Source organism: Mustelus asterias, chromosome 9 (assembly GCF_964213995.1).
Source record: "Mustelus asterias chromosome 9, sMusAst1.hap1.1, whole genome shotgun sequence".
Lineage (NCBI taxonomy): Eukaryota > Metazoa > Chordata > Chondrichthyes > Carcharhiniformes > Triakidae > Mustelus > Mustelus asterias.
Window position 1 is genome coordinate 85,633,044 of NC_135809.1, and position 27,058 is coordinate 85,660,101.

Consider the following 27,058-nt stretch of genomic DNA (forward strand, 5'->3'; position numbering starts at 1 on the left):
CGCTTGTGACCAGCTCGTGGTCCCTAGGCCTGTAGTTTCCGGCAAGCGTATAGCCAACCTACAAAGTAATTTCAGAATGACCCGGTCTGGTTCACTGGCGTGGGGTACACATAAGCACAAAGAAACACATTTACCAACGTGTGCAACTCGTTCAGTCGCTGTTTGCAAAGCTATTGGCGCGGGAAACTTAGCTTGGGCTGAGGTGTTACCATCTGTCGCTCTGGGGACTTGGCAGTAGCTGAGCTCAGGTGCGGGACATGGTAGATAGCTGGCGGCTGAAGCTGTTGTGCCTTGTAGGGGAAGCGCGACAGTGGGTAGGCCGGTGTTGGGAGCCAGTGAAACTTGCAACCCGTCCATCACCCTAAGGAGAGAGAGACTTGGGTGGCAAAGGTTGTTGCAGCCGCGGAACGTTGCAACATTCTGTCGCTGGAACGTTGGAAAGTCGCGACATTCTAATGTTGGAACGTTGCAACATCGACTCTGGGATAGTGAGTGTCAAGAGGCGGGAAGAAATTGTCCCGCGGGCGCTTCCCAATAACTGGGCGATACAGCAGAGTAACCACATCCCACATTCAGCCTCAGACTGCCTTAAACATAACCGATTCCGGCTTCTTCAACTTTGGAAAAGATCTTGGCAAATCGCCTCAACTACCGCCGAACCGCTGGCTCTTTGGTCCGGATTTAGTTTGTAAGTGTTATTTCGCTGCCCTGCTGACCTGGAATCAGGAAGAGTTTCAGCTTCCCCTCCCCCCATTACCTTAAACTTTATCTGTGGGCCGAATGCTTCGATTTCTTTTCATGGGGCGATTGCAGTTTTTGCGATGTAAAACTACCCTGTATTGCTTTGTTTTATTTTATGTTGTAACAATGTACATTAGAGCAGGCATACCCTGAATGATTACTTCGCTGGGGTGTAAAGTGTCACCATGCACCGTCCTGAATAAGAACACAGATTGACACTTTCTTAAAGGGACCTTAGTTTAAAAAAACGATTTGTAGCGTCACGGGGACATGACGGGAAGATGGCATTGGGCCTCCTGTGCAACAACGGCTTGCATTTACATGGCGCCTTTAATGCAGAGAACTGTCTCAAGCCGTTTCATTGAAAGGCACGAGGAAAACAGGTTGGGAGGGTCAATCCAAAAGCTTGGTCGAAAAGATGAGCTTTGATAAGGAATGAATGACTTCATTAATACATGCAGCTTGCCTTTCGTGTCATTAGGGCATTCCAAATGAAGTACTTTTCAAATGTAGTCTTCATGGCTGTAGACCGATGTCATAACCAATTTTAACACATTAAAGTGACATAAACAAAATAATTAATAAACGTTTTGATTCTTGAGTCATAGAATTTTATAGCATGAAAACAGGCCCTTCGGCCCAGCTTGTCCATGCCACCCTTTTTTTAAAAACCCTAAGCTAGTCCCAATTGCCCACATTTGGCCCATATCCTTCTATACCCATCTTACCCATGTAACTGTCTAAATGCTTTTTAAAAGACAAAATTGTACCCGCCTCTACTACTACCTCTGGCAGCTTGTTCCAAACAGTCACCACCCTCTGTGAAAAAATTGCCCCTCTGGACCCTTTTGTATCTCTCCCCTCGCACCTTAAACCTATGCCCTCTAGTTTTAGACTCTCCTACCTTTGGGAAAAGATCCTGACTCTCTACCTTATCTATGCTCCTCATTATTTTATAGACCTCTATAAGATCATCCCTCAGCCTCCTATGCTGCAGAGAAAGAAGTCCCAGCCTATCCAGCCTCTCCTTATAACTCAAACCATCAAGTCCTGGTAGCATCCTAGTAAATCTCTTCTGCACTCTTTCTAGTTTAATAATATCCTTTCTATAATAGGGTGACCACAACTGTGGCCTTACCAATGTCTTGTACAACTTCAACAAGACGTCCCAACTCCTGTATTCAATGTTCTGACCGATGAAACCAAGCATGCTGAATGCCTTCTTCACCACTCTTTCCACCTGTGACTCCACTTTCAAGGAGCTATGAACATGTATCCCTAGATCTCTTTGTTCTGTAACTTTCCCCAGTGCCCTACCATTAACTGAGTAAGTCCTGCCCTGGTTCAATCTACCAAAATGCATCACCTCGCATTTGTCTAAATTAAACTCCACCTGCCATTCGTTAGCCCACTGGCCCAATTGATCAAGATCCCGTTGCAATCCGAGATAACCTTCTTCAGTGTCCACTATGCCACCAATCTTGGTGTCATCTGCAAACTTACTAACCATGCCCCCTATATTCTCACCCAAATCATTAATATAAATTATACTGGTTGAGAGATAAATATTGTCCAGGACAGCTGGACAATATTTATCCAATTCCTCCAATTTTACACCAGCTGAGTTTCTGACCACATATGTGTGCCGTCACTAAGACCATCCATTTCTACCTCTCCAGTATTGCCCCGACTTTGCCCCTTCCTTGGCTCATCTGCTGCTGCTGAAACCCTCTTCCACACCTTTCTTACCTCTAGATGAGAATGTTTCAATGCACTCTTGGCTGGCCTCCCCCGTCAATTCAGTTGAATTGGTACAGTGGCAATATCACTGCATTTGTAATTCAGAGGCTCAAGCAGATGCTCTGGGGGCAGGGATTCAAATCCCACCATGGCAGATGGTGGAATTTAAATTCAATAAATTTCAAATCATTAACTGGGAAAAAAAACTGGAATAAAAGCTCATGTCAGAAAACCCATTCAACAACTAGAGTATTCAGATAGGACCTGACTTTATTGACTGCCGCCTAAGTGTTCCTAGCTGGTTTTAAATTCCCGCTGTTCCTTCCCTAAGGATGTGCCTGCACTCGCCTAGTGGAGCTAATACTCAATGAGGTCCACGAGGAGATCTATTGATGATCTCCAACATAGCATGTAGCCTGAAGGGTGACTGGGCTCTCAGCCAAGAATGCATAATGAAGCTTGTCTGAGAGCCCAGAAATCCATCAGCCTATTGAAATACCTGAGTCCCAGGAAAACGTGCTTGATTGACAGCTCTGGCTCTCTGATTTCTGCTGTCAATTCCATAATATTTATTTACACAACTTGGAGTGGTTTTCAAGTACTTGCGGTTTCTGCTATCGATACCTTAACTAATTTAGATGATTGTCACTTATATTGGGCTGAATTAAAAAGATTATTTAAACAAACTGTGAAGTTATGAATGAATGACTTTTTAAAAGTTTTTTTCCAAATTCTACTGTCACTGTAAGATTCATTGCTTCCATTAAGTGTATAGTGGGTGAATGTGGGAGGGGGGGGGCATCATACCTTGGCATGTGGGGGCACAAGGAGGATCTTTTGAACTTACCATTTAAAAGACCCCCTTTTCCAAACCATGTTTCCTGACACCTCTCTGCACTTAAAAGGCAGTCTCGAAAATCAGAAATTTTGAGACTGGGGTCGAGATTCCAAGAAACGGGATCTACCCACCTTTCCTTAAGGGCTCCTGAGTCATCCCAACTCAGTAAAAATCTAACCGAGACGGGCTGAACACTTAGAAAATTTTCAGCTAATCAGAAAGAGTCAGCATGGAAGTTGAAGCTTATGGAATTGAAAGAAAGTTACACAGAAATTGGATGAGTGGTAGGAAACAACAGGGATAATGGACGGGTACTTAGTAGCAGAATAGAGGTCCCCCGCAGAGATCTGCATTGGGGTCTCAACTATTCACCACATTTATGAAGAGCTCATGGGATATTCAGCCACATATCCAAGTTTACCGATGGCACAACGATAGGGATGGCATGATGACACCGGGTTCGATTCCAGCCTTGGGTGACTGACTGTGTGGAGTTTGCACTTTCTCCCCGTGTCTGCATCGGTTTCCTCCAGGTGCTCTGGTTTCCTCCCATAGTCCAAAGATGCGCAGGTTAGGTGGATTGGCCATGCTAAATTGTCCCTTAGTGTCATAAGATGTGTAGGTTAGGGGGAATTAACTGGGTAAATACGTGGGATTACAGGGATAGGGCCTTGTCAGAGAGTCAGTGCAGATTCAATGGGTGGAATAGCCTCCCTTTCCAGTGTAGGGATTCTATGATAGGTGGCAATGTGAGTAGCATATATGCAAGTGTGACATTACAAAGATATATTGATGGAGCAAGTGAATGGGCAAAACTGTGGTATATAGATTTCAGTGACATGAAGTAGAGGTTACAATCAGATCAACCATGATCTTATTGAATGACAGAGTAATGCTTGAAGGGCTGAGTGGCCTACTCCTATTCCTAGTTCATATGTTCGTATGCAGGCAAATGTGAGCTGTTTCATTTTGAACCTTAAAAGGACAGAACAGGGTACTTTTAAAATGGTGAAAGGCTAGAAACTGTGACAGTTCAAAGAAACTTAAGGATTCAAGTACACAAATCATTAGAATATCACGGATACAAAAAAATCTTAATGAAATTCTGGCTTTTATATTTAGATACTAGAATACAAATGGATAGAAGTTATGCTACAGCTATACAAAGTCCTGGTTAGATTACACCTGGAGCGCTGTGAGCAGTTCCAGGCACCACACCTTTGGAAGGATAGGTTGACCTTCAAGGGAGTGCAGCTTAAGTTTACCAGAACAATACCTGAACCCCAGGGTTTAAATCACAAGAAGAGATCACACAAACTAGCGTTGTATTCCCTGGAATTAGACAGATTAAGGGATGATTTGAATGACATTTTCAAAACATTCAAAGTGAGCTCATAGAGTAGATAGAGAGAAACTATTTCTATCTAATAGGGAGTATAAAACCGGGGGTACAGTTTAAAAATTAAAATAGGTTCTTTCAGGAGCAAAATTAGGAAATACTTCTACAGTTTGGAAGATAGGAAACAGCAATTGATGCTTGATCAATTCTTACTTTTAATTCTGACATTGACAGATCTTTAAAAAGTTATTTCATGGGATAGAGTCATAGAGGTTTACAGCATGGAAACAGGCTCTTCGGCCCAACTTGTCCATGCTGCCAAGTTTTTAACATTAAGCTCGTCCCAATTGCCCACATTTGGCCCATATCCCTCTATACCCAATTTACCCATGTAACTGTCAAAATGCTTCTAAAAAGACAAAATTGTACCCGTCTCTACTACTACCTCTTGCAGCTTGTTCCAGACACTCACCACCCTCTGTGGGAAAAAATGCCCCTCTGGACCCTTTTGTATCTCTCCCCTCTCACCTTAGACCTATGCCCTCTAGTTTCAGACTCGCCTACCTTTGGGAAAATATGCTGACTATCTACCTTATCTATGCCCCTCATTATTTTATAGACCTCGATAAGATCACTCCTAAGCCTTCTACACTCCAGGGAAAAACGTCCCAGTCTATCCACCCTCTCCTCATAACTCAAACCATCAAATCCTGGTAGCATCCTGTTAAATCTTTTCTGCACTCTTTCAGGTTTAATAATATCCTTTCTATAATAGGATGACCAGAACTATACACAGTCTTCCAAGTGTGGCCTTACTAATGTCTTGTATAACTTCAACAAGACGTCCCAACTCCTATATTCAATGTTCTGACCAATGAAACCAAGCATGCCAAATGCCTTCTTCACCACTCTGTCCACCGGTGACTCCACTTTCAAGGAGCTATGAACCTGTACCCCTAGATCTCTTCATTCTATAACTCTCCTCACGCCCTACCATTAACTGAGTAAGTCCTGCCCTGGTTCAATCTACCAAAATGCATCACCTCGCATTTATCTAAATTAAACTCCATCTGCCATTCATCAGCCCACTGGTCCAACTGATCAAGATCCCTTTGCAATCCTAGATAACTTTCTTCACTATGCCACCAATCTGTGGGCGTCGCTGGCTGGGCCACCATTTATTGCCCATCCCTAATTGCCCTTCAGGGGACATTTAAGAGTCTACCACATTGCTGTGGATCTGGAGTCACACATAAGCCAGATCAGGTAAGGGTGTCAGATTTCCTTCCCTAAAGGACGTTAGTGAACCAGATGGGTTTTTCCCGATAATCAACAACAGTTTTATGGTCAACATTGGACTTTTAATTTCAGATTTTTATTGAATTCAAATTTCAAGCTCTGCTGTGGTGGATTTCAAACTTGATCCCCAGGGTATTATCCTTGGTTCTCTGAATAGCTAGTCCAGTGACAATACCACTATTCTGCTACTAGGAAGGCCGATGGGAGTTAGATCGCAGATCAGCCATGGCCTCATTGCGGGCACAAAAGACTCAAGGGACTAATTGGCCTACTCCTGTTCCCATGCTCCATTGCTTCACCCATTGCCATTCCCTTTATCCATTGAAATCACTCCTGCATCCCATCATGTCCCTTGTTTTTCACCCCCCCCCCCCCCCCACCCCTTTCCCTACACCTGTACTTGCTTAAAACATGTTATATCTAAAGTTTTCCAGTTGCAGACCTAAACACTTTGGAGAGAGTACAGAGGAGGTTTACCAGGATGTTGCCTGGTATGGAGGGGCTTAGTTATGAGGAGAGATTGGGTAAACTGGGGTTGTTCTCCCTGGAAAGACGGAGGATGAGGGGAGACTTGATAGAGGTGTATAAAATTATGAAAGGCATAGATAGGGTGAACGGTGGGAAGCTTTTCCCCAGGTCGGTGGTGACGTTCACGAGGGGTCATAGGTTCAAGGTGAAGGGGGGGAGGTTTAACACAGATATCAGAAGGACATATTTTACACAGAGGGTAGTGGGGGCCTGGAATGCGCTGCCAGGCAAGGTGGTGGAGGCGGACACACTGGGAACGTTTAAGACTTATCTAGACAGCCATATGAACGGAGTGGGAATGGAGGGATACAAAAGAATGGTCTCGTTTGGACAGTTGTTTCTCTGTCCATAGATGCTACCTGACCCACTAAGTTTTTCCAGCATTTCAGGATTTTGACTTCTGAGGTGGGGAAGATTTTTTTTAAGGAATCCCTCCATTGTCTCATTCCTCCTTATCTCTGTGAACTCCTTCAGCAAATCCTGATTTTCATTGCTTGATCGTTGGTGGCCATGTCTTCAGGTGCCTTGGCCCTCAGCTCGGAATTCCCTCCAATATCTTTCCATTTCTCTCTTCTCTTTTAAGAAGTTCCTTGAAATCTACCACTTTGGCTAACCTGTCTTAATATTTTCTTATGTGGCCTACTTTCAAATTTTGTTCATTAACACGATTGTATTTCTGCATTTTACCACATTAAGTGAAAGTTGTTGTTGCTAAGTGGTGAGAGATGTTGCAGAGGTGGAAGTGAGTGATTGTTGATGATGATGGATAAGAGATGGGGTTTAAATCTCAGCTTAGGGTTGAACATGTTAAGATTGCAAATGCTGCAGCTATCCCTGAGAGCTGAAGGAATGAAGTCCATGGCAAAGAATTGGTGACTGAAGATGGTAGCTTTGGGTTAATGTTGGACGGAGAATGTTCTGATCAGTGGTCTCTATATTGGAGAGACCAAACCTAGACTGGGTGATCACTTTGCTGAGCACCTTCGGTCTGTGCACAAACAGGACCCTGACCTTCAATTTGCTTGCCATTTTAACACACGATCCTGCTCCCATGTCCACATGTCTGTCCTTGGCCTGCTGCAATGTTCCAGTGAAGCTCAACGCAAACTGGAGGAACAACATCTCATCTTCCGGCTAGGCACTTTACAGCCTTCCGGTCTCAACATCGAATTCAACAACTTCAGATGATTCGCTCTACCCTACCTCGACCCCTTTGTTTTCATTTTATTTAATTTTTTACTGTTCTCTATCTTTTATCTCTTTATTTTTCTTCCCCCCCCCCACTCTTTCCCCCTATTTTATTCCCCATTTCCTTACCATTATTCCCCCTTTGCTTCCCATTTCCCCCCTTTTCTCAATTTCACCTCTCTCCCACCCATCTCACCCCCCTCCTCCCACATCTTCCATCTGTCACAGCTTACCCTCTGATTTCAGCATCTCTGCCGTTTGGGCATTCACACCTTCTATTCTCTCTATGGACTGCCATTAGCAGCCTTTCCCCTTGTTTTTGTGGCTATGACTCATCTTTCATTCCCTCACCCTACAGTATAAATATCTCCCATTTTCTATGCCTTTTAGCTTTGCCAAAGGGTCATCTGGACTCGAAACGTCAGCTCTTTTCTCTCCTTACAGATGCTGCCAGACCTGCTGAGAGTTTCCAACATTTTCTCTTTTGGTTTCAGATTGCAGCATCCGCAGTAATTTGCTTTTATTTATGTTCTGATTGGTGCAAGATTTAATGTTGTCTGAGCAGTATAACAGCATCGAAGCAATGAGGGACTGAGAGACGTAGAGAGAAACAGCTGGATATCATTAACATATGTTTGAAAGCTAAACTCCATAAAAGCATACTATTTACAAACTGTGCCTCATTACATTGATGAATCAGAGTACACAATTATAAACCTGCATTTTAAATGATTTATTCATCAATGTGGGATAGAACGCACAGACCTGCGTTCAGTTTCAGCATGGCTTGGCCTTTACTCCACTGCCTCGGTGCCATTGGACATCTTGTCCATCCTTCAATTCGGCATCAGTCATAGCTTTCTGCATCCTGACATTGGGAACTCCTTGAGCCAAATCCTCAAACAAACTCCATTGCTCACGACTGAACTCCATTCCCGTTCCCAGACAATCTCGGCTTGTACCAGAGGCTGCATCCACGTGAGCTATGTTTCTGCCCCATTATCCTCTTATCAAAGGCCAGCTACTTCTATTCCATCAATAAAAGTATACATTTATATAGCACCTTTATATCACATCATAAGGTCAGAAGTGGGGATATTTGCTGATGATTGCACAATGTTTAGCACCAATCACAACTTCTCAGATACTGAAGTCAATCCATGTCCAAATGCAACAAGGCCTGGACAATATCCAGGGTGATTGGTATTCCTTCCATAAACATTCACTCCCTCCACCACCGATGCACATTGTGTACCAGCAGTGAGTACCATCCAAAAATGCACTGCAGGAACTGACCAAACCTCCTTTGCTAACACCTTCCAAATCCATGGCCACTACCATCTAGGAGGACAAGGGCATCAGATACATGGGAATATCATCATCTGGAAGTTCCCCTCCAAGTCACTCATCACCCTGACTTAGAACTCTTTAGCCATTCCTTCACCGTTGCTGGGTCAAAGCCCCAGAACTCTCTCCGAAACAGTATTGTGGCTGTATCTACACCACATGGATTGCGGTGGTTCAAGAAGGTGGCTCACCACTTCTTTCTTGATGGGCAATAAATGCTGGCCCAGGCAGTGACACCCACATCCCCTGAAAGAATAAAAAAGTCAATTAAGAGCTGGCGGTTCTCCCTGGTGTCCTGGCCAAAACCTATCTCTTAAATTACAACTAAACCAGATGACCTAGCCACTTCTATAAAAGCAAAATACTGCGGATGTTGAAATTTGAAATAAAAACAGAAAAATGTTGGAAAATCTCAGCAGGTCTGGCAGCTTCTGTGTAGAGAGAATAGAGCCAACATTTTGAGTCAGGATGCCCCTTCGTCAAAGTCACTTATAGAATTGCTGCTTGGGATCTTGGTCTGTGCAACCTAGCTGCAAGACGTCTAATATTATAACAATAGCTGCTGTACATTTCAAGTGTCCTCTATTGGGTATAAAGCACTTTGAGATACGAAAGATGCTGTATAAGTGTAAGTCTATCTTTGTCATTACACATATACACTTTTGTGTATAATCAAAGGAGGACAGGATTGAGCTGGACTGTCTTACCTTCGTGATTGAATAATCTGTCCATGTCTCTGGAATACTATGTTACTGGAATGCTATGGACTGTGCCCCAGTATGGGTCATTTTCTTCAGATGAGGAGGGGAGCAAACTGGAATGCACGCACAATATAATGTGTAGTTTATAATAATAATTCTGAAGTACAATTAAAATGTTAATTTATGGCTGTCTCATTTTGCCAATCATTTTACATTGTAGCCTATTCTCGAGAGAGCATTGTTGTGAAAAAAGCCTCATGTCTGACCGACTTGTTGGAACATGCATCTCACACAGCTGAGCGATGGTAAAAGATGGCCGAATCGCTGCTCGGGGAAGCAGGCACCGCTGGCACTGCAGATGTGTACTTAGCAGACAACAGGCTGAATTTAGACGTGTTTCCAAACAGCCCCAGCCATTTTTCTGCACTTTACAAAACACGCAAAGAGGAGGTGCAACAGATTGAGTTTCTGCGACTAAATTGCAATGAAGAGCAAATTGGTTCATCACTCGCCATCATTCCTGAACTAAGGAGGCTGAAATCACTTGTACTTAAAGGTAATGGAAGTCTTTACAAATAGATTGCCATCAATTCTGCTTTTGCTTCATTTAAATATAAGTACTTATCTTTAATTTTTTGAAATGATAGCTAATATGATTTTCTTTGAATAAATTAGTTTCTGTTGGGATAATACTCTAATTTCCTGCAATTCCTGGTACGTCACATCTTTTCCACAGCTAAGAACCGTGTGAATGAAGCAATCAGTGAGTTGGGTTGCAGCGAGCATTTACTAAGTTTAAATTACTTTTTTCTGCAAAGTATCACTGCTCTGTCTGAGGCTACATTTCGATGGGTATTTCAGAACTTATCAGAAAAATTTGGACCCTAATATATTCTTTAGATTATCTAGGGCTACTGATGTGTTTGTGGTGACAGCGTACTCTTGATTTAAAGTAAAGTAAAGTTTATTTATTAGTTACAAGTAAGGCTTACATTAACACTGCAATGAAGTTACTGTGAAATTCCCCTAGTCGCCACAGTCCGGCGCCTGTTCGGGTCAATGCACCTAACCAGCACGTCTTTCAGAATGTGGGAGGAAACTGGAGCACCCGGAGGAAACCCACGCAGATACGGGGAGAATGTGCAAACTCCACACAGACAGTGACCCAAGCCGGGAATCAAACCCGGGTCCCTGGTGCTGTGAAGCAGCAGTGCTAACCACTGTGCTACCATGCCACTCCTTTTCCTTTCACATCTGACAATTACTTGGATTGATATCTTACAGTTCTAAAGGTTGGGATGGATCCTATAGGAAATGCTGTGCACACAAGGAGGCAAATGTCTAGGAAAATTTCTACTAATCTATTGGCTCCATAGCTACAGTCGTTGAGATAGCTGTCATTGTTCCTTATCTGGGTACGCCAATCCTATCCAGAAATACCCGCGTATATTTCTGGACACTGAAGCTTGCTCTAATGGTGTTTATTCAATTTAATTCACCAGGTGGCCATCTCAAGGATGAATATGGTGTATGCCAGCGTGGTCTGGTGGCAACTTTGCCTATGGAGTTCAGCCATCTCCAGCACTTAACCCACTTGGATTTGAGCTTCAACAGCTTTACTTCTTTGCCTGAATGTGTGACCGAGTTGAAGGAGCTAACAATGCTTCAGCTGTGCCACAACCAGCTGGCTGCCCTGCCCAAAAGCATTGGCAAGTTGGTAAAACTGACTTCCCTTTTACTGATGAAAAACCAGCTGAGAGAGTTGCCTGGGAGCATTGGTGAACTTGCAGCACTTCAGACAGCAGATATATCTGAAAATGAACTGGAACGGCTCCCCAACGAGATAGGAAACCTCTACAATTGTACACGGTTAGACCTTTCGGGCAACAAACTAACAACTGTCCCATCCTCACTTGGTGAGTTTAATTGCGAAACATTTCTAATTACTAGAATAATGACATACCTTGATGTAAGATTATATATCCTTAAGATTATACTTAAGGGTATTGTGTTATGATTTGTGAGCTATTAAGAGATAATGTGTGAAATGTTTTTAATTTTATTTCATCTGTCTGACTAATATATCCAAGTTCTTTTAGTATGTTTGATTATATGTCCATGCGACAGCATGTTTCATGTTTACAGTTCCAATAATGTTTATCTGTCTATATTTATAATTAATAAACTGGCTGCAACCTGTTGATAACCTTCATTAGTCTTGTGATTGTCCAGAATTTTGTATGTATATTTTAATATGTTGGTATAGCAATGCGATTTTAGATGCTGGTATTACAAGGGATCTAATAACAATGCATTATAAATAGCAGTTATAAATGACACAAAGCTTTATGTCCCTTCACACAGCGAACATGATGTCTCTCAGGGAATTGCATCTACACAGCAATCAACTTGTCACTGTCCCAGCAACCCTTGCTCACCTTCCCGACTTGTCTAGACTTGACCTGCAGAATAACAGCCTGCGCTCCATTCCTCCAGAGATCCAGAATTTCCCCTTCGTGCATCTGAAGGGCAATCCGATAGGGGAGCCAGAGAGCCCTAAAGAAGAAGGTATCAACTCAGTCATTTGTGTTTCATTTCGCTGGCATCTTTATGGAAATTTGTTGTGTATTTATGTATTTCCTAAACAAAATCCAGATTGTCTCTTTTGGGTCACTGAATATTGTAAACCATGAAATGTGCTGCGTTTGTTCCAATTCTACTCTGAAATTTACAAGAAATGATGTATACAGATGTATACAGATGTTGTTGATTGTGAGATAACTCCTCAGAGGCCAATGTCCCTTCACCAGATTCCCTTTATTTATAAACTCTGTTCCACTCCTGGAGTGCTTCAGGTACAAAGTCAGAATCCGGAATGCCAGTGGAGCTGACACTCCCATGTTTATATACAAATGAGGCTCGCGGATTGAGCAGGATATTATATCCTCAATCAGGGAGCTCCAAGAGGCTAACCTCATGGGCTTGATTGAAGTCATTACAGATTAGTCATCTGGTAGCTCCTCCTGGTGGTCCAACTCCATCCTGTGAGCTGAAAAGGTGAATAGTTTGAGTATTGGAGGAGGAAGGTGCCACATTTACACCTTCAGCAGCTGGGTGTTGATCAGGAGTGGAAACTTGGGATTTTTGGTTTGATTTTCTGCTCTCTGCCAGGCCATAGAATGTGGAGATAGAATCATAGAATGATTTACAGCACAGAAAGAGGCCTTCAGCCTGCCTTAACTGTGCTGGCTGTCTGTAAGTGCTATTCAACTCGTCCCATTTCCCTCCCTTTTTTCTGTAGACCTGTAAACCTTTTCCCTTCGATAACTACCCAATTCTGTTTAGAAAGCAATGACTGGAAAATTTCCTCCTGCGTTTCTCAATAATCGTTTAGTAGTACAGAACCTGAGTATCACAGAAAAAAGATACATGTCGAAGCTTTTCTTCTTGCACTCATCTGGCCGGGCTTCATGAGAGTACCAAATGTAAAGGGAACAACAATTTATACATCATCGAAGAGAATGATGATTTGTTGGCAAATGGACTCTGATTGGTAGAGGCGTTGCCATGGAGAATGTATGAGTTACACACCAGCATGTCCCAGAGACTGTTTGCAACTGGCAATTTACTGAAAGTACCCAACCAGCCCATGCTTGCAAAACTCAAAAACACAATGTCCAACATTAGATGTGATTCTGAAATTGGACAGCACTTGAGTGTGCACAGAACTATACTGAGGACCAATTTATAATTATCAGTCAGACTCGCAGTGCCTTGACCAATCAGTGTCAACCTGCCTGGTTTGAATGTAAACCAAGTTTGGCAGTTAACTGTCAGCCATCAGTTAACTGGTGCATTCTCCAAGAAAGACATCCACTAATCAGAGTTGACTTGCCAACCAATCGGCACTCTTCTCAAGAAGTAGGAATTTACATTTGGTATTCTTACAAATGTCCTGATGAGTACAAGTCAAAGATTTTTGACATGTGTCTTTTTTAAGTAACTGTGTTTCTCTTCACAGATGTTGTCTGACCTGAGTAGAGGAAGTGAGAGACCTTGGAGGAAATGTCCACAGATCCCTGAAGATAGCATGACAGGTTGATATGGTGGTTGAGAAGGAATGCGGAGTCACTTCATTTCTTAGCCAAGGCATAGAAGAGCAGGGAACTGCACAAAACGTTTATTAGGCCACAACTTGAGTACTCTGTGCAGCTCTGCTCATCTCATTACAGAAAGGACGTAATTGCACTAAAGAGGGTACAAAGGAGATTTACCAGGATGTTGTCAAGACTGGAAAATTGCAGCTATGAGGAAAGAATGGATTGGCTGGGGTTATTCTATTTGGAACGGAGGACTCTGAGGGGAGATTCAGATACAATATTGTGAAGGGCCTGGATAGAGTGATGTGAAGAAGTATTTAGCAGAGAGTGATCTAACTAGGGGGCATAGATTTAAAGTGATTGGTAGAAAGATTAGATGGGAAATAAGGAAGATATTTTCACCCAGAGGGGTTGTGACGTCTGGAACTCGCTGCCTGAAAGGGTAGTGGAGGCAGAAACTCTGAACTCATTTTTAAAAGTGTCTGGATATTCACCTCAAATGCCATAACCTGCAGGGCCACGGATCAAATGCTGGAAAGTGGGGTTAAACTGGGTGCCTCATTGGCACAGACATGATGGGCCAAGTGGCCTCCTCTTGTGCCGGCATGATTCTATGACCTGCTGAGTCTTTCCAGCATTTTTTGTTTTTTATTGAACATTTCCAGCATTTGCAGTCTTTTGCTTTTGTGTTCAGGATTGGAGCTCAGTCTTTCCTGGTCATTGTGTTCACTCGCCACTAGAGGTCCTTTGGCTCTTGTTTTTAGAAATAAAAAATCATTGCAAATAACACTAGTGCTTTGAGAAGGTCCACCTTTTTTTCTTATAGAAACCCTACAGTGCAGAAGGAGGCCATTCAGCCCATCGAGCCTGCACCAACAATAATTCCACCCAGGCCCTATCCCAGTAACCCCATGTATTTACCCTGTTAATCCCCCTGACACTAAGGGGCAATTTATCATGGCTAATCCATCTATCCCGCATACCTTTGGACTCATCCTCTCAAGAGAAGCTCCTCATGGTCCATGCCCATACATGATGGCTGAGATTGACAACTAAGTGAAGGGCAATAGACTGACCCTCTGGTGCAGCATCACTCAGCGTTGTGACTCATTTTGAACATCTTTTTATTCTCCGTCTCTTCCACTTCTGTAGCTGCTGACTCACATTGAGATGCAGCCCCATCACTGCCTTCCCCAAATAGTTACCCAAGCGGGTGAATCTCAACAGACCATGGCGGGGCATTACACCAAGCCATTGTCATAGAATAGAATCATTTTGACAAAGGGTTGTCTGGACTCGAAACGTTGGCTCTTTTCTCTCCTTACAGATGCTGCCAGATCTGCTGAGATTTTCCAGCATTTTCTCTTTTGGTTTTAGATTCCAGCATCTGCAGTAATTTGTTTTTACCCAGACTCTGCCCTTGCCTGACAGCTGTACCTGTTCTTTCCAACAGACTGACTGGGGATTTTTACTTAAATCATCCCTCTCAGAGGTGCTGACAAATATTGGTACAGTTGAAAGGTTGAACCTTGGATCAATGTGGACTGTGTGTCTCAGTTCCACACTGGGCAATGCATTTACCAAACAGAGCGCCCCTTGAAGCTCTATATCACTGCTCATATTTATTCAAATTCCTCCTTGTATTGTCGTCTATTTAATAAGTTACACTGTGCAAATGTTTCTAATTTCTCACGTTTTGTACTGGATGAATGGCCAGATGTCTTTGTGTCCTGAGAAACATTACTCTTGAAGTAGCATTGCTTTTTAATTAGTTTTGCAATGACCTGCTCTTTACTTGATGCTGTCCAAAAATAAATTATATGGATGGAGTTTGATATGGAGATTATTGAAAATAATCCTTGCATGGTTACTTAGCAGTTCAGTCAATGACTGCAAGTAAGGCACTTTTTTTAATGAATGTAGAAATCACAATTTGCATTTTTTTAAAAGGTCTCACTAAATTTCTGGGGCTGGAGACAGTGATATAAGCAGCTCGAAATCTTTGTTGTCGGCTTTCCAGTACTGAATTGAACATACCACTAGAGGGTGATATATACCATTCGTGTTGTTTATGTATTGTAGAGGCTTGCTCAGTGAATGAAAAGCCAGGGGGACTTTGCAATACTCACAATGGCAAAATACCCTTCTTGTGACATTTTCATATGGCTCCACGGCAGCCAGATCAGATTAAGTTAGCAATGAGTGGGGAGTAAAAGCTGCTAGATCCTGGAAAATCTTTTTGCTTTTTTTATTAGTATCACAAGTAGGCTTACCTTAACACTGCAATGAAGTTACTGTGAAAATCCTCTAGTCGCCACACTCCGGCACCTGTTCGGGTACACTGAGGGAGAATTTAGCATGACCAATGCACCTAACCAGCATGTCTTTTGGACTGTGGGAGGAAACCGGAGCACCCGGAGGAAACCAGCACAGACACGGGGAGAGCATGCAGACTCCACACAGACAGTGACCCAAGCCTGGAATCCAACCCAGGTCCCTGACGCTGTGAGGCAGCAGTGCTAACCACTGTGCCGTTCAATCTATAACTGAGATTTCCGGTGCAATTTAACGTTGGAGGAACAGTGTTCTGTGCTATCAGCTTTCTTGCACCTTACAGTGTTATTGTGCATAGTGGAAATGTCAGAGAATTTTTATTTTTTAAAAAACTAATGGAAGTACTGGATGAATGTCAGAGCCACCAGTAGATGCTGAGTTTTAAGGTTTGTGTGATTGACAGATTAGGTAAATGTTGATTTTGTGTTTTATGACATTATCCAAATCCCTTATTAGATTATTGCCATTGAATGTTTCTGCACACAGGCCGCAATGAAAACATACAACACAAAGGGACCCCATGTTAAGTGAAGGGAAGAGAAGCATTTTTAATATCAGTTTTCACTGATGTGATTGGCCTGCACGTGTCACTCACGGTTTTATTGCTTTGGGGCTTATGGGCCCATTCATGTCAGAAAATTGGGAAATTATATTCCCAAAGCAATAAATGTCCTGGCAGTCGCTTGAAATTACTTGACATAAATTTGTATAAAGGCTGTGATTATGTTCCACAACAGTTGACATGCGATTTATTTTCTCATTTCATACAGACCGTACCAAACCCAAAGAAATTCCGGTCCGATACCTTGCATCCGACTGCGACAGGTACACTCAGCTTGTTGTTTGATTAAATCGGGCATTATCGATTGTGTTTGTGGTTATGTAATGAAATCTTTGTATCAATGAAATGTTCCAGCTTCACTGTCACCACCGAAGGCTGCAATATTGTGTTGCCCTGTGGGATTGAAATCCGCTTCCCACCTGAAGCAGTTTCCTTGGCAGTGATCACCTGTAGCGTGACCTCCCCTGACCCACAGCAGGTGAAACTGAGGCATCATGACTTCTTACTGAGCCGGGTCCTGGAACTTCTACCTCATGGTATACAGTTTGAAAAGGTACATTTTGATCTACATTACTAGATATTGCCTGGCGTTGCTCGTAGTAAGTTGGCTGATACACTTTTACACCTCTATCAAGATGTCTTGTCCACATATTGATCATCTTACATACATGTGTCAGATTACTTGTCAGACCCAGCATTTGAGGAAAGAAAGTCCCAGCTTTTGGATAGTCAGCTGCTCTTTCCTAGGGTAGAAAAGTCAAGTACTAGGGGACATAGGTTTAAGGTGCGTGGGGAAAAGTTTAGAGGAGATGTTTGAGGCAATTGTTTTACACAGTGGGTGGTGAGTGTCTGGAATGCGCTGCCCAGGGAGGTGATGGGAGCAGATACGATAGCAGCATTTAAGGGGCATCTAGATGAATACATGAATAGGATAGGAATGGAAGGATACGGACTCTGTAAGTGCACACGGTTTTAGGTTAGGCAGGCATCATGATTGGTGCAGGCATGGAGGGTCAAAGGGCCTGTTCTTGTGCTGTACTTTTCTTTGTTCTTCTCCAATCTTCACTCATAATTTTCAGCATTCGGCTTCCTGTGCCTTAATGGACTATGGGGAAGATCCTAATCTGAGCCTTCAAAGGTCTGTGTGTTCTTACTTTGCTCTAGATATAGCGCTCGCCAACTCTTTGCAACAACTCATGCCCTCTGCTTTGTTACTCGGCTCTTTCTTTGCCAGCCCCATGCCCCCCCCCCCCCCCCCCCCCAACCCCCTCCTCCCACGCTGTGCTCCACCAATGGATGCTCCTCTGATCTCTGAAGTTCTCTCTGAAGACCACTTGGCTCTGCTCCCTTTCTAAGTCAGTGTTCATGATGTGGAGTTGCCAGCATTGGACTGGGGTAGGCACAGTAAGTAGTCTCACAACACCAGGTTAAAGTCCAACAGGCTTATTTGGTAGCACGAGCTTTCGTAGCGCTGCTCCTTCATCACCTGAAAGCTCGTGCTACCAAATGAACCTGTTGGACTTTAACCTGGTGTTGTGAGACTACTTACTAAGTCAGTGTTCTTTCCCAAGGCCCACTGTCTCCTCATGCTAAGTGCTTTCAGATATTCTTTCAGCTGGCAAGCACCTCAGGAAATGACAGCTGTGTTGCAAGATAGGTGACAATGATGACACAAAATCACAATTCCAAAGATTGGGACATGCTGACCAGAAATTTAGATTCGTAATTTGGTGGCAGTGAGTTAGTTTATGAGCTGTGGGTTGAAAGGGCCTTGTTCTGATCTGCTGACAGTGAGAATAAAGTGGATGTCTGGACTGTCAGGTCTCTGTATATTGAGTTGACCTTGAGGTTGTGGCAGATTCAAGTTGATTCAAGTCTGTGCACATTGTACCAAAAAGGAATGTTGAAAGGCACCTTATTGATCAAGACTATCGACTGATTTAACATAATTTTTCCTTGTGCACGAGCAGGAAGTGGTAATCCAGATGCCTTATATTCCTCCTCAGTCCGACCGCCAAAGGGAGGTTGTGATCCGAACATTTAGTGAGAGCTGGAGTGATGTGGATACCAAGGTGTTCAAGGTAATTCCCTCAGTCAGGTTCACATTATTAGAAGTTTATTTAATGATGCTGCCGGGGAACCCACAGCAGCGGTTGTGGGGAGGGTTAGGGGTGACCATCGGAGGGACCGTAAGATCCCATCAGCACGAAGGGTTGGAAAATATAAGCCTATGTGATAGCTCTATTCTGTTTTTGTCAGATGTTGGTGCCAGCCATAGCTGCCAGTTTGCTCTATTTGAGGTTGGCATGACAATATTAATGAATCATTATAGCAGCAGATTCATTGGGAAATAATCTAAACTGACAAACTCGAGCTTTCTATATATTGTAAAGCAGGCCACTGTACACTGACCGAGAAAACAATACTGGGAAAATATAAGTGAATTTTATTGATAATTTTTATACTGATCCTTTCACCTATTTAAAGACTACAGTGGTCTGACTTACACATGGCACTGTGATTCAAGCTAAGTGGCAGAAGGCAGAGGGGACCTGAGGAAAAGCTTTTTTCACAGAGGGTGGTGGGTGTCTGGAATTTGCTGCCTGAGTTGGTGGTGGAGGCAGAGACCCTAAACTCAAGACCTAGATCTGCACCATAGGTGCTGTAAGTTACAGGGCTATGGGTCATGTGCAGGAAGATGGGATTAGAAAGGGCACTTGGGTGACTTTGGGTCAGCATGGACAAGGTGGGCCGAATGGCCCCCTTCTATGCTATATCATTTCTATGGTGATGAAGTTGCTGAAAACAATATTAATTTCACGAATGAAGAATATTTTATTCATAATTAAAGTTAACAGTGACTTGTATGGGTTTCCCTCAACAGTAAACATTATTTTCATCAACCTTTTAAGCTGTATTTTATCTGAAAAACCTTTGTGCGGTATATTAGTTTCAAAAGTTAGCAATAGTGTTATGGTTCATGTCAGAAACCCCAAAGTGTTTTATGGAGCCCGGCTGGATCATAAGTTTTATCTCTTGAATTTGGCTAGGATAAGCATGATATGTTTCACTTCAGGTAGATTCAAATGACCCAATAGGGAGTTTTTATCAAACAAAGTTTAGTTAAGAATATAGTTAATACATGTAGTAAGAAAATTAGCAAGAACTTTTATCAATTACAAACAAGAAGCAGAACAACCACTATAATGTATAACCCTTAACAAATATATCGACGTTTTCCAATCAAAACCGAAACCTCCCATAGACAAAAGACCCTTTTCACAGGTTCAACGCAGCAAAGACGTTGATACTGGACTTCAGATCTTTGGATGAAGTCTGCAGTTCTCTGGATAGACTCAGAACAGTTTGAAGTCAGAACAGCTTCTCAAAACACCAGGGACTCTAGGCAAGCCACCAACAGCCAATTCCCCTCTTCAGAAAGGCAAGACTTTGCTTTCAGCTAACCAGCAGAATTTCCAAAACCTGAGAGAGAGAGAGAAAGGGAGAGAGTTCTTTTCAGCTTGATGCCCCTTCTAAAACTAAAACTCAAACCTGCAGCTCCCAACTAAAAATGAAAAAAAAACTGCTATCACCTGACCTGCCAACCAGTTTTTCTCCTAACAATGCAGAGTCATAAACATCCCAGTAAAAATAAAGCCCACATTTAAGCAGAAATAAAAAGACTCGTAGACAGCCTGGCAACAAGTTTGTTTACAACTGCAGAGTACATGATTTACAAAAGACACTTCTTAAATGTACACAAATGTCACAATAGTTAATGCAGCTTTGGGTCAATATGGCTCCAGCAAAATTCACGCTTCGCTGTCTGTAACTTCATCCAAAATGCTTGGGGGACTGACTCACTCTCTGAGTCATCGCACTGAAAGAATACATCGATGGAATGTATCCTTTTGATTATTTGGATCTGGTCTTGGTAGGGGAGGTTTGTTACTGTTAGTTTCTTCCAGTTTTGGTCGTGCAAATCCAATGTGGCCTGTCTTTTGGGATGTCTTTCTCGAGTGGTCAGTCATGTGATGCTCGTGATCTTTTTTATTTTTGTTTGCACGATGTTGATGCCGCAGAATTCTTCAAGGGTAGTCATGGTGATAGAGTTCCCATGGTTACAGGGGTTTGCTGGTGCCAAGAGCCAACATATGATGGATCTTTGCCTTTGATATGTAGAATGTATTTCATTCTCACCACAGGCATAACATCATGTCTACCGTACTGCTCTGTGTCTGGTGATTTAATTAAACTTTTATCATTTTACTTGTACAAAAACAGTATTATTGTTTAAAGGCAGAGGAAGCCTCACTGCCATTCTTTTAACTCCTAGCATTCTGTTCCCATTTTCCTTTAAATTAACTGAAATAACTTGTCTTCTAAATCAGTGACATGGAGGGGTGTAACACAGCATGTATTGTTCAGGAAAGACTTCTAACATTTTTAATTTTGAGGTTGTGCCTTTGTTGAGGCAACTGAAATTTTAGTGCTGAATTTAACACTTTGCTGCAGGGTTATGGGGGTGCAAGGAAAAGAGGGTGCATCACCCACTCCCACCCTGCGCCTTTCTCGCTCTGCGTTTGAGCACCGATCAGCCAATTAACAGCAGCCAGTTGTTGGATGAGGGTGGGGCATCCTTCAGCAGTGGAGACATACTGTGACTCAGAAGGATGTTATGGCACTCAATTTAAAGGGCCACTGGCAGTGCCATTCATCCAATCCTTGCTCCGCAGATGCTGGACGCACAGCAAGAGATGTGAAGATCTGGCAGTGAGTCCATGGGATCTGCACAGCCCTGGCATGGACAGTGGAGGAATCCATTCAGGCCATGAATGTTGTGATCCCTTCTCAGCACATGTGGCTTCCCCCATTGAACGATTGGCAACACTTATGGAGAGCCAGAATCAGCGGAACAGTCAGGGGATGCTCGGTATGCCGGCGCTCCTGACAGTGACAGTGGCTCTTCCCACCCTCTGCCAGTGCCTCAGGATGCTGCAGTGACAAAAGAGACTCCTGTTATTGTACAGGAGTCACTCAACACTGGGGTCCTCATGGCTTCAGGTGACTGAGGATATCTCCAGTGTCATCCCAGGCAAAGGACCATGAAAGCGTTGTGAGGCCACAGTGCTAACCACTGTTCCACCATGCCACCCTTTTGGTCCTGCTGGCCTCCTCTTAAATCCAACTTTGCAGCGTGTTACCCTGAGAGGTTGCCCCAGGATTAATCAATGAAAACACCTTTCACCGCTAGCGGCAGGTTCAGCTGCTGCCATTACCTCCTCAGAGCGAGTCCGAGCTCCAGTTTGCTGTCCATGAAAAGCTACTTCGAATCACTCCCGCTGTTTGGCCTGTGCCCTACCTAAAGAATTGCAGGGGCCATGTAAAATTTGAGTGCATTGGCAATTTAATTGCCTTAATTAGCACTTAATTGCTGGTTTCTGAAAAGTGAACAAGCTTCTGACCGCCTTCCACTTTGTTGCAGGCAGGCGTCGTGACATTGACTGCCTGACCCGCGTCGAAATGTCTGATTTTACAGAGCAGCAGTGGTGACAGCCGCACGATCCATCTCCGAATGTAAAATTCAGCCCCTGGTGTAGAAATAGTTTGTGGATTTATATGATCTCGGGGCTTGTGGTTATAGTGCAAAGTTAAATTCTCATGCCACCGGCTGCTATTTCCAATCATTTCTTTTGTAAACTACTCTTTTTTTCTTTATAGTCGCAACATGTGGCCTGCTGCAGTGTGCTCCACTTCTCCTGGTTTCTTGTCGTTTCTCGACTGAAGGAAAACAAATGTACCGTCCCCCTTGAGGGAGCCCGACTCTTCTCCTCTGTGGATCCCAACATAAAAGTGACCTTCCCACCTGGAGCGGTGAATGCATCCCGCAGTGTGAAAATGCAGGTGTGTGGATCATATTAAGCCCTGGGAATAAAGTATCAAACATCATCTCCGTCCAGTAAAAAATGTTTGTTTTGTGATTGTATTTGCATCTGTTTTTTTTTTGCTCCACTGGTAAAATCTCCTTAAATTTACATGCAGGTGTTACCGGTTGTCCTGGATGAATTATATGAGCTCCTGAATGATCAGGATTCTGTAGCAAGTCCTTTGCTCTGTTTGTCACAGGATGCAAATGACAACTTCCTGAAGCCTGTCAAGATTCAGCTTCCATTACCGAGTGGAGTCACAGGTCAGTCTTTTTAATACCGCTGCGGAAATGACTTAGAATAGCAGTGTGTCTGGGAGATTAGGTGTGTTGTGGGTGATCAAAGCCTTGTTTCATCCCTGTCATGTCTGTAATCAGAGTTAAATACAACTCTGATTATACAATTTTAAAAAGGGCAGAGAACGGGGGAGTGTGAGTAGACACCTCTTCGGAGGTGGCAGAACAAATTGAGACGGTGATTTTTTATTAGTCAGGGAATGTTGGCATTGCCCGTCCTTAGTCACGAAAGTGGTGATGAACCGCCTTCTTGAAATGCTGCTGTCCAGGCAGCGAAGGCACTCCCACTGCACTGAGTGGCTAGGAAGATCAAGATTTTGGCCCAGTGAAGGAATCCACCTCACCTGCACATCTTGTGACATTAAGGGGAAATTTAGCATAGTTACTCCACCTAACCTGCGCATTTTTGAATTATGAGAGGAAACTGGAGCACCCAAAGGAAACCCGTGCTGACACAGGAAGAGAACGTTCCAACTCCACATTGATAGGCTGGAATTGAACCCGGGTCCCTGGCACTGAGGCAGCAGTGCTAACCATTGTCTCACCATGCTGTCTTCTATGATTCTATGGTCCAAAGTCTGGATGGTATGTGACTTGGATGGGAATGTGAGGTGGTGGTATTCCTGTGTACCTGTTTCTCTTGTCCTGAGTGGTAGAGATGCTGAGTTTCTCTTGTCCTGAGTGGTAGAAGGAGCCTTGGTGAGCTGCTACAGTGCATCTTTGTAGCTAATACACATTGCTACTACTGTGTGTCAGTGGTGGAGGTAGTGATTGTTTCTGATGATGGATGGAGTGGCAGTCAAGCAGATTACATTGTCCAGTATAGTGTTGAGCTTCTTGAGTGTTTTTGGTGCTACACTCATCCAGGCCAGTGGTGAGAATTCCAGCACATTTCTGAGTGTTTGGAAGGCAGGAGGCGAGTCACACACCGCATGATACCCAACTTCTGACCAGCCCTTGTAGCCATATGTGGCTAGTCTTAATTAGGTTTCTGGTCATTGGTGGTCCTCAACATAGTGAGAGATTCAATGATGGTAATGTCTTTGACTGTCAAGGGGCAGCGGGTTAGACTCTCTCTAGTGGCAGATGGTAAATAGGATCCTAGACTTTATAAATAAAGTAAGAGTTTTAACAACACCAGGTTAACAACACTTTATAAATAAAAGCATAGAAAACAAAAGCGAGGAATTTATGCTAAACCTTATAAAATACTGGTTAGGCCACAGCTCGAATAGTTTGGCAATTATAGGCACCACAATTTAGGAAGAATGTCAAGGCCTCAGAATGGGGTCAGGGTAGCAAGGATGAACAACTCAGCTTACATGAAGAGATGAGTGAAAATGGGCTTTTTTCATTCGAGCAGATAAAGTTACGGAGAAATTTGATTGATCCTTTTAATGTGGTTAAAGATTGCCTGTTAATGACACTGATACACAGTCAGTTCACAGATCACATCCAGCTATTAGCCAATAAGTATTAACAGCAGTCTCACCCTATTTAGATGCTTAACCAGTTCAAAGCAGCCTATTATTTTAACCTCACAAAACAACTTCACATAAATATACCAGTTTCCTTTTCTCCAATTTTATTATAGAGTACTCAGTTGAGCGTGACACTCTCAGGAATGTTTTACAGACCTGTGCAAACCCAGCTCAGTTTCTCAGTATTATTTAATCTTACTTAATCGTTCAAGGAATTTATATTATTGCAGCATAGTTGAAAATTTAAGCATGACAAACTGATGATTTTTTTTCCACGATTACAAGAATCAAATCAACAGGAGAATAATAGGAGATGGAAATGCTAGAAAAACTCAGCAGGCCAGGAAGCTTTAAAATAGCATTTGCTCAGTGTATCAAGGAAAGTTGGGTGTACCCTAGTATCACTGCAGCAGCTGGCTTCCCACCTCCGCCTGCGATTCACTGCTGAAAACTATGGCAGCCGAGGCACCCATCATTAGGAAGAAGGTCGAGAGCTTTGGGGTTGGACATCTTGTCAGTTGCTTGTGTGGGAATAACATTAACGACCATTCATTTCTACAATATGGACGACGTGCCTTTTTTTTGGCCTTTTTATTGCCCTTGTACTTTTCTCTTTAACTCTCTTGCCAGAGGGATAGTTTCCCAGACCCCCTGGAAAGTCTCTGTGGGCCCCTGTGGTAACTGGTATAGACTTCTTCCAATTTGACCTCTATTGTTTTGGCTGCATACTTCAGCCTTCAATTTTCTTTGTTATTGGTTAGAATTGAGCAGCAAGTCTACTTAAAGCTATGAGATATTTTTCAGTACCCACCGTAGCTACTTCATCCCATTTATTAAATATATTGGGCACTGTTTGCTTCCAATGTGTCATTGTCTGTATTAAATTCCATCTATTTGTATGATTTATCAAAATAATTTGGAAGTTCCCGAACGGACTTCTTCCGAGTTCGACATTGTTTGAATTAACCAATTTGCATTGAGCTTCTGAATCCATATCACCAATATAAACTAGTAAAAGTAAAGGTCAAGCACTAATCCCTGGGCCTTAACGTTTCTCCACAACCTCCTCTAACAAATATCAATGTTTCCTACCCTTCAGCCTGTTCCTCATCCATTCCCACAATTTACTTTGAAAGTCAATCATAACATTTTGTGCAAAACATTATTACATGATCTTTGCAGGCAAAACAGTATGGTTACCTAATTGTTGTGGCACGGGATTAGCAACCCAAAGGTTGTGAGTTTAATTCCCATTTGGTTATAAATTTGAATTTCATACATCTGGTCATTTTTTTGGCTAGTACCAGAAAAATAATCATGTTGGATTGTTAACAACCTAACAGATTCACTTGTTCTTCAGTTAAGGGAGCCTGTCATTCCAATCAATTTAGTCTACCTGCACCACCCCCCCCCCCCTCCAACTAACTGATCAGTAACCCCTCCATGTTCAACATTGCTTGAAGGAAACTAAGGGAAGCAAAGCCATTGAATGTACAATTAGCCAGAACTTCATTGTCTGCCATTAAAGGTGGCTCGACAGTACCATTGAACAAGCTAGCTGAGACTTGAAACACAAAGGTGACAGATTGGGCCCATATTATGAGGCAAAGGAGTCAACAGCAAGGATACATAATGAGGCTTGGCTGAGAGCCCAGAAAACCATTGGTCTGTTGAAGTATTTGAGCCCCAGAGAAAACATTGCTTGATTGACCACTCTGGCTCTCAAGCCTATGCTGTCAGTTTCACAATATTTATTTTTACACAAAATAAAGAAGTTTCAAATTTGCAGTTTCAGCTGTTGATACTTTAAAGTGTTTAAATGGTTGACACTTTTATTGGGCTGTACTAAAAAAGAGGGTTTTTAAAAAGTTACTAATGAATGATTGTTTTTGTTTTAAAGCTTCATTTACACATTTTACTGTGGATTCGTTGCTTCTATACAATGTACAGTGGGTGAATACGCATGAAAGTGCCATAGCTTGGCATGAGGGGCCATAGGGGTTGTTTGGGGGATATAGCTTGGCATGAAATGCATGAGGAGCCAAAAGGGGGTAGGTGGAGAACATCTTTGGTGTGGGGCGGGGGCATGAAGAGGCCCTTTTGAATTTGCCTTTCAAAAGGCTCCCTCATGTACACAATGGTTCATGGTTCAGCTTCCTAACGTAAGCACATTAATGGCTTAGACTTCCTGCTGGGTCACGCTGATTTTTTCTTCGCACAATTTACCTGAAATTCATCGAACCAAATGCAAATTTCAAGCACACATTACTTCCAGCACAAATTGAATTTCCACGCTTTTCGCACCAGTTTAACAAACACATGCTAGAAGCTGGCCTTGCCCGTCTCACTGGTCACTCCCACAGCTTAAATTAATCACCACTGTATTAATAAAACTGCAACAAGTTACCACTCTTAAATATACAAAGGAATATTTCTTAAAACAATTCATTTCTAAAATCATAGAAATCATCATAGAAACCCTACAGTGCAGAAGGAGGCCATTCGGCCCATCAAGTCTGCACCGACCACAATCCCACACAGGCCCCACCCCCACATATTTACCCACTAATCCCTCTAACCGACACATCTCAGGGGCATTTTTTTTTTAACCTGGCCAATCGACCTAACCCGCACATC

General features: G+C 42.9%; 1 protein-coding gene across 2 annotated transcripts in view; it reads left to right on the forward strand.

Annotated features, from left to right (window-relative positions):
• The first annotated feature begins 165 nt into the window (after nucleotides 1–165).
• pidd1 (p53-induced death domain protein 1) overlaps nucleotides 166–27,058 on the forward strand; it is a 76,552-nt gene continuing 49,659 nt past the window's right edge. Inside the window, exons 1-9 of one of the 2 annotated variants that reach the window (XM_078220460.1) lie at nucleotides 166–688; nucleotides 9,942–10,277; nucleotides 11,224–11,637; nucleotides 12,086–12,289; nucleotides 16,926–16,980; nucleotides 17,072–17,270; nucleotides 18,688–18,798; nucleotides 22,439–22,621; nucleotides 22,760–22,907. In XM_078220460.1, coding sequence (XP_078076586.1) covers nucleotides 10,034–10,277; nucleotides 11,224–11,637; nucleotides 12,086–12,289; nucleotides 16,926–16,980; nucleotides 17,072–17,270; nucleotides 18,688–18,798; nucleotides 22,439–22,621; nucleotides 22,760–22,907 — 1,558 coding nt within the window. In that variant the 5' untranslated portion in view covers nucleotides 166–688; nucleotides 9,942–10,033. Of the gene's footprint in view, nucleotides 689–6,837; nucleotides 6,891–9,941; nucleotides 10,278–11,223; nucleotides 11,638–12,085; nucleotides 12,290–16,925; nucleotides 16,981–17,071; nucleotides 17,271–18,687; nucleotides 18,799–22,438; nucleotides 22,622–22,759; nucleotides 22,908–27,058 lie in introns of those variants that run through there. The other variant, XM_078220461.1, reaches the window with a different exon arrangement.